General features: G+C 36.2%; 1 protein-coding gene across 2 annotated transcripts in view; it reads right to left on the bottom strand.

Annotated features, from left to right (window-relative positions):
* The window catches only part of cerkl (ceramide kinase like), a 38818-nt gene extending 26746 nt beyond the window's left edge, over positions 1-12072 (bottom strand). For both annotated transcript variants that reach the window (XM_015400248.1, XM_015400247.1), the window contains exons 1-3: positions 11823-12072; positions 9122-9231; positions 2324-2554 (exon numbers count right to left, since the gene is read on the bottom strand). In XM_015400248.1, the coding sequence (XP_015255734.1) occupies positions 2324-2554; positions 9122-9231; positions 11823-11962 (481 nt within the window). In that variant the 5' untranslated portion in view covers positions 11963-12072. The remainder of the gene's footprint in view (positions 1-2323; positions 2555-9121; positions 9232-11822) is intronic.
* Positions 12073-12082: the final 10 nt, after the last annotated feature.

The following is a 12082-nucleotide window of genomic DNA, read 5'->3' as shown; positions in this document are numbered from 1 at the left end:
ATCCTCACAACTGCTCAATGGGGCTGATTCATAACAATTCTGCAAACAGAAGTGGGAAAAATGTCCCCATTTTCATCAAGTGGTAAAGCTTTATTTTCACTTGGTTTAATTTTGTAAAACGTCCTCTTTAGGGAACCTTTTGTTGTCCGATTGTTAATCAATTAATCAAAAAATAATCGACGGATTAATCAATTTGCAAACTAATCGTTACATGCAGCCCTACCAATGGCCAATTATCACAAGTGCTTGATGACAGCTGTGGCTATAAAGGAAGTTAAACCAGTAATATGATTCAGCAGCAGCTAACTTTATATAAGGAGTTCGATATTGATAGCTTCTCTTCCTTATTGTTTGATAATCTGAAATATAAGAGAAACTTTTTAATATTACTGCAAATAGCATAGCACACCTTTGACCTTTTAAGTTTTTATTTTACAAAGTTCAGGTGTCTTAGCAACTTACATAATTATCATAAACTATCAGCACATGCACAGTTAATAAACTCTGCACAACCCTTAGTTTGTCATGCAGGCACCGAGACACAGATGTATGAGTGAAGGGGAGAGTTTATATTTAATCCCAGCAGTTTAACAACCAATTTCAAACCTCATATACTGCTACCTTTAAAGCAGACAAGTTTTTTAGCTAATCTTTTCTGCAGACATTACCCAAGTGCTGACAGCATGATCATTACTGCAGCTGAATGTCTATGTGTGTAATCTGTGTGTCTTTGTACTTCTGGATTATCAGATTAACTCTTCTGTCTGATGTAACTCTGAGTCACCACATGAAGTGAACGTGAACAGTCTTGATAGAAATAATTAGGGGAGTCTCGATACAACTTTATCATTTCATATTCGATAGCGACATTGCAGCTTTGAGTGTTGATCGTTACCGATATTGACCTGATACGGGTCAATTAATCATCCAGTGTGAATCATAAATACTTTATGATTTATTCTGCAGTGTGGAATGACAGAAAAGGCTTGACCAAGTGATATTTTTCAAACAAAGAACGATACTTGAAACCATCAGGTATGAGAACAACTGATGCTTTTCTTATTCACCAAAGAGTTGCATAAACTTTAAACAAAAGTGGATAGAAACAAAGTATTTCTATGAGTTTTCTAATATCTGAGATTTTAAAGGGTTTTAGAGGCGGCATATATTCCGCCATTTATTTTATTGTGGTATCTGACCATCCATCTCCATCTATCTTCTACCAGGGTCGCCAGTCTGTCGTAGGGAATGATATCAGACAAATATCTGATTAATATCAGATTGGCACGCCCCTAGAGATACTGCAACATTAATACAGATGCAACGTTAGGCTGAGCAGCTGTTTGTCTATTTTATTTCAACTCTGATATTACTAATAACAGCTGATACAGTATCTGAGAAACCTTCCAAAAGACAAATGTAAGACCCTTGAATGTTTTCCTTGAACACCTTTAAATGTGACTATGACGCCTGATTATTTGATGCAATTACAGCGCAAATTTGAAATGAGTTTTGCTTCATTTTATTTTGGACAAATTGTCTTGTACAAGTAAACAAGGATTTTATAAAGCCATCTTAGCAATTTCAATTCAAGTCAGTTATTTTTGTATCCATTCATACATCATATTCTTTTAAATAGTCAGATTTCCAAAGTGATGTGTTATATTTACATGTACATGTTGTCCATGATGGAGTCTCCATCTATGAATTTATTTTTAGATATTTCTGAAGTAGTCACACTGTCAGTGATTTAAGGATGAAAGCAGGGATGAATTGTTAAAGGGAAGGACTGGAAGGTGGAAGTGGATAAATGGATGGCTACAGATTTTAGCTGATAAAAATACAAATATTTCTATTTGTGAAATGCTTTTATATTCCAAACATCTTCAGACTTTTGGGGGAAATCATGTTAATGATTCTTTAACTAGGAAGAAACCTGTTTGCTAACCAGAATAAGTATATAACCTAATTCAGCGTTAAAACTGATAAAAACAGACACGAACGAGGATTAAATATTGATGCATTACATCATATCTAAAGGAGAAGGAGATTGAGTTCTTTCCAGCTGCATCACTCAGCAGAATGTGTATAATCATCTTACAAAGAGGCAATTACAGATGCACTGAGTCATGTTTCCATTGCTTATGTTTCTTATGTAAGGCAGGCAATCCAGCTATTAGCTTGGACTGTCTGCAAATCTATCAGTTTGGTTTTATTTGTAAAAGCGACCTAAAACGATTTTTCAAAACCATGAAAAAAAAACATTGAAATCACTGCCTCGGAATTGGCTAAAGGTTTTCAAACTGATCAGTTTTAATGTTACCTGATAGCAGTTCTTTCAGAGTGTTGTACCAGGAGTGAGTATGTTCTGCAGAGGCGTTGTGGAGGTGCAGTGTGTCCTCCTCCAGCCGCCTCCCTCTCCTCCTGCAGTGGAAGAGAGCAAGGCCGAGTACGGCTCCCCCCGACTGCTGGGTCGCGGCTCGCCTCCGTTTCACCTTCACGGCGAAAACGTCCTGCAGCAGCACCGCACCTGCCTCCAGCACGGTCCCATCGCCTGGAGAGAGATGCAATACATGAACACACATATGGAGCTAGCTCCATACATACACACAATGCTCATTTAGACAAAAGCTGTAACAGGTGCATGAGATCTGGAGACAGATCTACAGATTAAAAATACTGATATTTCATCTAACATGTGTTAACTTAGTTAATTGTTAAAACACTTCTAAGCACAAGATGGGGAGGTTATCATACATCATATAGTAAACACTGAGTTCAAAAAATGACTAATATTGTATACGTATGTATAAACACATATATTTATACACTACTTATTCTAACTCTGACCTTTATGCTAGCTGTAGAACGAATGGTCAAACTGCTGCCAGTTACATAACATCATCTGTAGAATTATTCACTAATCTACTGACCGGCGTATTGTTTAGTCACATCCTCCAATCATCCATCTTAATCAGGATGGGGATCGGAAATCTGATTGGTCCACGTCATATAAACCATCTAATTCACTCAGGATCCTGTCAGCAGAGTTAATGTTGCACACGGAGTTACATAACACTCACATTTTATTCATAGTACACACATGATATGTCAGTTTTAGGCTGATTAAGCCTGCTGCTGCTGTCTGAAAAGAACAGCCCTTTGAAACGATCAATGCATAAATAAACTAGGAAAGCAGTGCGAAAGCGCAGACCTCCACCAAGTAGCTTAATTCCCCGACATTTTGTGACTTCCACCTTAAGTTAATACCTGTATTCACAGAATTAGAATTTTTTTTATAGATTGTTCCTTGGACTGATTTGCACCTTTGTTAAGAATTTTATTAAAATCCGTTCATAACCATTCAAGTTATTCTGTACACAGACAGACACATACACATACACACACATACTCGTTCTGCCATTGTAGTGAGGACCATATTGACTCCCATTGACTTCTATTGATTATCAGTCATTTCCAACCCTTTCTATGCCGTAACCCTAAAACTAACCCTAAACCTAACCATTACCAATGCATACCTCACCCTACCTGTAATCCTAAACAATTGAAACCTTAGCCCTAAACCTAACCGTTAGCAAAATATCATGTGAGGACCGGCAAAATATACTCACTTTGCAACAACTGGTCCTCAATTTGATGGTGAAACTGGAAAAATGGTCCTCACTCTGTAATTTCCCTCTGGGATTATAAAGTATGTCTGATTCTGAGTCTGACTCTGAGGACTAGACAGGTACTCACACACACACACACACACACACCCACACACACACACACACACACACACACACACATAAACTTGTGTCGCTACATTTGTGGGGCTTTTCAATTGACATCCATTAATTTCTACAGCCTAACTGTGACCCTAACCATTACGGGCTCATACCTAACCCTAATCCCAACCTAAAATCAATCACACCTAAATCCTAAACATGACCCATGCAACAAAAAAGCAATTCCAGGTGAGGGTTCCTGGCATATCATCTCAATGGTGGAGGTAACAAAAATGTATGAATAATGATAAAGTTCAAAGAACATACCTAACTAAAATATTATCAGACAGACAGACAGACAGACAGACAGACAGACAGACAGACAGACAGACAGACAGACAGATAGACAGATAGACAGATAGATAGATAGATAGATAGATAGATAGATAGATAGATAGATAGATAGATAGATAGATANTCATTCATAAACCTAAAGCACATCAAATGAATCATAATTTAGGAAGAATAAGATAAAAATATAATCAACAATTTTTTTCCCATCTTGCCAAAAATGATGACGCTGATCTATGCTGACAACAGAGATGCTGTAAACGCACAGGCGCTGGTTTCCTCCAGATGGAGATAAGTTTCCCATCATGACCTCACAACCCACTGTGTCAATACACACACACACACACACACACACACACAAACACGCCACAGTGGCAGTCCGGTCTCATGTTGACCGGGCCATGTGGTAACTGTAGGGAGTTTTGGATCATACTGTGATCACGCACATACACTAAAAAGACACAAACACAAACATATGTGTTTGTGTTACTGACGCATTTTCAGAGAACACATTATATATGACCCATTGACCACACCTTGTATCTACCGTAATCTCATCATCATGTTGTTCTTATTTCTTTAATCTTGGTTACTGAATATTATCAACTAGTATCATCTGATAGAAATCTAACTCCCCTTTATAGGCTGTTTCTCCTTATTAAAATACTTAGATGAGTATTGAAAAAAAATCAGCTTTTGCTATTGTTTTCCTAAAATGCAACAGTAGTAGGTGCAGCAAATCTATTTATCATTTGCAATCATGACCTTTTCAACAAATTAGCCAATCCAGTCTGCAAAATCTGTCTGCAGACATGCATTGGTGTGAGTTTTCCATTTAATGGCAAAGGATTGTATGATTTTTTTTTTTATTATATCAGGAAAAAATATACAATTCAAATAATATTGCTTTAGTTCCTCAGTAACTGTAGCCATAAGAAGCAATAAGAGTACCATCAAAAGGCCAGATATATAACTGGCATGAACTTGAATGAAGAGAATTTAATAATATCTAACAAAAAAGATCATCCCAGTAATCCATCACCTCTAGACCTAAATGGCACTGGAAGGTTATTTGCATTTACAATTTAAAAAAATGCAATTTCGAAATTGCAGAGGCAATTAATATTTGGTCTCACAACATACCCTAAGAGTTTCAGTCCAGTCATTTTTGTGAATGTAACATGTTGGCAGAAGGAAAGATTATGGTTGCCAAAAGTTGCAGATGCACAGCAACTACATTAATGGAGCAGACCCCGATTTAAGGAGCTTTTGGACTTGTGAAGGGCTGAAAATATAAAACCTTTCAAGTCATCGTCATTGCTCATTGTTTATTTCATGTTGTTGTCCTCTGACTGATAATAATGTTTTTGTTTTTTTTGAATATTATTTTTGAATATTTTTATTTAAAGCTTTATTTATGTTGTTGGTCTTCATCCACCTTCCAGGCTCCATTATGAACCAATCTTTTTAATTGTGAAGCTTAACCAACAGCGTTACATAACGCTTTATTCTGCTTTCCCTGCCTCCTTTTTCAAATATCAGGATCTGACCCAGTATGTATTAAGAGAGGTATGCCGGATTTACATAAATCACTTTTAAGAAAATGTTATTATGTTGTTTTTTGTTGCTGGCAATCACGTAAATATGCTGTGTGATACTTTACCTTAATGGCAAAAAAGAAGGAACTAGCATCATTGCAAGGCAAAAACCTTAATGGAAAATTTTGAATCTTTTGCTATAGTCTGTTTTATTAACAGACACTTAGGAACCTGGATACAGGAAGGACCAAGTGAAACTAGAGAGAATATTTTTTGAGCCAATCCAATCCCTGGGCTGAGCGTATCAGCCGATATCCTATACCGCTTTGATTCAACTATTAAATGAATGAACCATATACCTTGCCATGTGAGTGAAAGCTTTAACCTTTAGACTTAGACTTAGACACACAAGTCTAAACAAAAAGACATTTCGTTAAGTACAGCTCTCTTGACTATTTCATTTTTAAAGTGCATCCTTGATATAAGCCTTTATATAAGGTAACAAATTCACACAGATTCAAATGTACTTTATATCATTTGTTTACAAGTAACAGGTATCTGATTAGTGCATCTCTAATTAAAAGGGATAGATCCCCATTTTAAAGGTGGGACAAGGGCGGGGCTTACAGGGTCAAGAGAAACATGCTAGAACCATCAGATAGCCACAGATGTGATCAGATATTGTATCTTTTTAAACAAAAATAGCACAGCAGCTAGCTGTTGAAAGATTCATCTAGCAAAATTTGATAAACGGCATCTTAAAACATTGCTATGGTGCGGCCGCTAGCTTGACTTTTATCCTTCATAGAAAATCGGCATTGCATTATGGGTAATTCTGGCACCCCCATGTAAACTCTCGCTTCTTGTGCTGCGATTGTTCCAGACTATTTTAGACAGGAGAATGTGAATTTCTTGGCTCCCTAAAGGCTCAGTTATGTTGCAGCACATACATTTCAATTGAGCTTTTATGCTCTGAGTAGCTTTTCCCCCTGTTCCTATTATTCTGGCCAGTTTGAGGTAGGCATTTACAGCATACATTGCAAGCCTAAAACACCACAAAACACGACAATGTAGAAAAAACAGCTTTTTCTTCTGTTTTTAAACGTCTTTGTGTCATCCAAGAGGGACAGAAACTTATATCCAAGAGTTTTTCACACACTGTTAATTACTGTGATAGTTATAGGCCGAATCAAGATGTCTCTAGATGTTTGTATTTACGAGCACTCGTCAGTAGAAGCTATTACTCGTCCATTGTTTTTTATAAGCATGGCCCTTGTCTACATAGTTACAAATTTTGCCAAGTGTCCTACGCAGAAAATCAGGCCTCGGGGAGGCGTGTGGATTCCAAGATGACATCGTTGGGCTGCCCAGATCTCGTCGACGCGTCAGTCATAACCCAGGCTTATCACTGATCCATACTTTAGAGATCATTAATACCTTTTTAAATGACCTTGAAGTATTGCAAGGATTAGGTTGGTGAAGGTCATTCTACTCTTTCAACATTTCCTACTTTTTACAGATTTCTGTAATCTCAAACCAAATCTTCAGGTAAGATTAAAGAAATATCTGATGATTTCAAATGCTGAAAACCTTGTGGGAATCTGAGAGTTAAAGGGGCTATCTTCATTTTCACCCAGAAACTGCAGTTAACACTTTGTAACTCTAATCTAGATCATCGCAATAATCATTAATATAACATGTTAACACAGGTTAAAATGTCAATTCTGCTATTGTTGTACCTTGTTTATTTTAAATCCTGTGATACAGCGACTGTGCTCAAACACACAAACTCTATGGATACAAGGCTAAAAAGAAATGATTGGAACACTGTTGATTATATCTAGAATAACTCAAAACTAATATTAACAAAAACTGGAATTGGAAATTGTCCGCATCTAAACAAAATAAGGTTTTACATCTGAAATTTGTCTCTGCCAACTTAAGTCAACTGAAATTCCCCCTTATTTTGTAGTTTTTTTTAAACTAAACAACTCTTCTTTGCCACACAAAGTCTCTTCTGCCACAGCGCAAAATACAACAACTGTATCTGACAGCTCAGGTTTCGCTTTCCTAACATAAATGGATAAGACCGATTCCTGTTTAGAAATAAACAAGAGCAGATGATCCATTTATACAGAAATATCTCATCAACACGCAGAAACACACACACACACAGCGTGCTAACAGACTGCTTATGTGTATGTGTGCGTTAATCTCCTCACACTGAGAGACTCTAATAACCCCCCACGGGCCAAACCAACTGCTCTCTAGTGCTGCCAACGCACACATACACACAGTGCTGGCTTAATGACATTAGCTTGGATGAAATACAACAAAACAGATTGGCTTCAGACACACAAACACATTGAATTTACACCTTCATCTTGCTTCACTAACCAGTTCAGACTGAATGGTTTCCAAGTAAAAATCTAACACACAACAGGAAAGCTCTAAATAGGAGCAAAAACAGTAGCTAACTAATACAGAAATGGGACGAAACTGGCTTGTTGGGCCCCTTTAAATCTATCAAATGGTATGTTTTTAACCCATTCAGTTTAATCCATACACACTTGACAAAATTACACACCAGGTGTGGTCTTTAGATGCAATTAAAACCAATTCAAGAGGTGAAATACATTATTAGGAGGCATTAAACTTGAAATATAAATTACATTATCCTACCAAATATTGCATCTAAGCAGTCCATTGGGGTAAATAATGCACTGATGTTGTGATCTCAGCTGTTTGCAGCTCTAAATTAAGCTGATAGCATCTCTGTCTAAAATTAAAGTGAAAATAAACTTTTCTGAGCTTTTAACTATGTTATACTGCTTCTTAAATCCACATGGTGCATTTTTATTCATTCATGTCTGAGTAATCCTCATGAATTCTGATCTGTTACAAGCCGCCCCTACCTTTCCTGTCAAAACAAGCCAATAGGGCCTGTGTACTGTATGTAGAGCTGCCCTCTCCAGGAAGCACCTACCTAGACCGCGCTGTGCCTGCACTGTAAAAACCCACCTTTCTCTGAGAGAGAGTTGATGTAAGAAAGAGCGGGATGATTCTGGTAACAAAACTGAGTTCAGCTACACCCGCCCAAAGTACATATACCAAAATGGTGCCCAATCAGCCCTCTTACCTCACTGGTGTCATGTGACTTGTTAGTGTTACAAAGTCTCAGGTGTGAGTGGGGAGCAGGTGTGCTAAATTTGAGATACTTTATGGGTGTAATGCCTTCTGAGACCAAATGGCTTCCTACAAATGCAGTCACAGCTACAAAGCATCTTTTTAAGACAATGAGCAGGGTGTGATTTATTCATGCTTTAGCCTTTATAAGCTGTTAAATATGACTGGGCTATGATGTGAATATTTTATTCATGAATTCAGATAGTTTGATTTATCCTCTCCATAACAGCATCAGCTACTTTCAAACGTACAGGCGCAGTTTTTCCTATTACAGAAGAAAAGCACAGTGTAAAGCCTGGCCCCGTTGTTACCCACCTGTGGGACTCTCCGGGATGATCGGAGTCCAGGTCAGTTTGATTCTTGTGAGCAGGACGTCATGGCTCTTTTTCCCCACTTTGAAGATGCCTCGCATCAACACGCTCTCACTGAAAATTAGAAATGAAAGAGATAGTTTAATTTTACTTCAATCAACAAGATAGTTTTTGCAAATATCCCTCTTTGAACTGTTTGATAGAGTAGCCATTGAACCATACAGATAATTAATGGGGACTCTTCACTGAATAATCTGGCAGGAGAACTCCTGATCAAAATGTTGATATCAGACAAGAAGTTACAATATGCAAATGTTGAAAGGAAGAAACAGTTGAAAGAGGGTTTCATTTTATCTTCTGTCAGCTATTCACACTATTCATTCCAGCAGTGTCAAGGTTGTCGAGCACGGTTGCCAAGGTCTCAGTGAGAAAATAATTTCTTTAAACATGCTGAGGGGTAGGTATAAAAAAAAAAAAAGGTCGACTGGAAGAAAAGGCAGAGCATCAACCTAAATAAAGGTTGTTACTGATGCTGGGAGCAGCCCAGTAACCCTAGGATGGCATCTCGGAAAGAAGAAATAAAATGTATCTAAGGCTTCACCGCGTTCCACACCACAAACACGCCCATATGGACTATGAAAATGGGCACCAATAAGGGCCTAAAAGGATGGGAAAAAATAGTTTTATTCTGTAATGAGAATAAAAAAAAAATCACCTGGATGGTTCTGACATCTTCCAGAATTTCTGAATATTGAAGTACTGTATATATAATATTACTACAACGTGATCATCCAATTTCTCAGAACTGTTTATCCAAAGGTATTTGATAGATAGATATTTGAAATAAATATTAACTTATATTTGTACATTTTTATTAATAGTAATACAATAGAAATTTATTTATCTATTTCTCCTATTATTTTTTAATATTATTTTGTAACTGACAAATAGAATATTCTTTGAGTTATTTTAATCTTTGATTACGCAATCTATTTTAATTTCTAATGTTTGTTAGTTGTTCTTGTAACTATCAGCACCATTTTTTGTGATTACTAATACATGACTTTACTAATGCTTAGTGTTCTTTTAAAATAAAGTAAAGAAGTAAATTTGGTTCAATTAATCGAATAAGAAGGAGAAAACTCTCAATATCTAAGATAGGATTTTTCACTTGCATTCTTTACAGATGATGTTTAATGAAGAAATATTGAAGATTTTTCAGCATTCTTTTGAATAAACCAGCGGATTTATCTTAGTTTGGACCATCAGCTTCTGTAGTAAACATTTCATCACTGTGCATTCATCAAGCTATTCAGCAGCAAAACATGGCAAACAGGTCTAACCTAATGATTCCTCAGAGAGTTTTGGGAATCTGAGAGATGCTTTTCTTGTAAACTACAGTGTGAACACAGAGCGTAATCAATTAATCGTTCAATACAAATTGCCCACTGTGCTGATTTACAGAATAATGAATACACAGACAGCCACAAGATGTGGTTAGCATTGTTAAAATCTTTTTAAAAATACAATAATATCATTGTATCATTAATTAATTGTAAAGTTCTGAGTTGGAGAAAGAAGCCAAGTTTTTACCAATAAATGGCCCCACTTACTGTTTTTACACCTTGTTAGAGCAAATTGAAAAAGTTTTCCTTAAACTGAATTTTATAAAAATGTATTTTAAAACAATTAATTTGTTTAGGTTATTTTCTATCAAAGGCATACAACAGATAATTTAATGAAATAAGAGAGTTGCTAAGTCATGATTGTCTTGCTGAGCATAACCAGATGATATTTATTTGTGATAAAAGAAATCGTCTCTGATCGTGAAGAGTGTCCATCCTGGCAGAAAACAACAGATCTAAGTTTCTAGGTTTTAAATGTATTTTTGCAGGCTTACTTTAAAACGAAAGATTTTATATACACATTTTCCTAGTTGGTTTTGTTTCTGTAATTACAAAAGATAAAAACTAGAAACACATTTCATTTAGTTACTTAAATTGATGGTGTTAAGAAAAAAATATTAAAATTATTATTGGAATATGTCAAATTTTAACCCATTTTTTTTTTAAATATGTAAAGAATGTATTTATCAAGGCCCTAATTTGCACAATTTCTACCTTTAATATGACTCTTTCAACAAAAGGGAGAAATATTAAACACAGGTTTTGGGCTCAAATCAAATATTTTGTTTCCTCATTGTAAGAAAAACAATTCCATTAAAAGAAAAAATAAATAATAATAATAAACATTGAACTTTTTTTCTCTGTGAATTAATATTATGGTGAAAAAACTGATAGAAAGATTGTGTTAGATTATTCTACAAATTTAAGAAAACTTTTTCTGAAAGTCTAAATGTTTTGGTTTGTCGCTTGTTGCATCTTGCAGCATCTTCTATTTCTGTAATGAGGGAATGTAATTATTTAGCATCAAATTGAACAGTCATTGATTTAACAGATTAATGTGACAATACCTAGTGCCTAAAACATGAGGGTAAAATCAACCCTAATCAGTGTAATATGCAATCTAATCTATGGAGGATGGGTTAAGGTAGAATACTACTTCCGGTCGCACGTTCCGTTATGGCAGGGCTTTTATTTTGAAAGAGTTCCATAAGGGGCATGTCTGCGTTAAACTTTACCGCTTTTATTATTTAAGTATCTTTTTAAAAAGGATCTGAGGAACTTAATGTAGCTACTACTCACCCCGGTTCCTCTTCCCTCTCCACCTGCTCCTCCTCCTCCTCCTTCTCCTCATTGACCCTCCGCTTCTCCTTCTTTTTCTTTTTCTTCTTCTTGCCGCTGTCTCTCATCTCTCCCTGCGCTTCAACATCCAGCTCCGACATGTTTGCACTCCCAGTTAATGAAACAAATAATAAAAATAAAAAAACAAATAAAGAAATAAGAAAAGAGCGCAGCTGAAAATTGTTTGTGTCCGATAAACAAGCAGTAAGCTGCTCAGTGTG

The sequence above is a fragment of the Cyprinodon variegatus genome, unplaced genomic scaffold (assembly GCF_000732505.1).
Source record: "Cyprinodon variegatus isolate N-32 unplaced genomic scaffold, C_variegatus-1.0 Scaffold1088, whole genome shotgun sequence".
Taxonomy (NCBI): Eukaryota; Metazoa; Chordata; class Actinopteri; order Cyprinodontiformes; family Cyprinodontidae; genus Cyprinodon; species Cyprinodon variegatus.
Note: the sequence above shows the minus strand (reverse complement) of the source record. Positions and strands in the feature narration are given on the sequence as shown.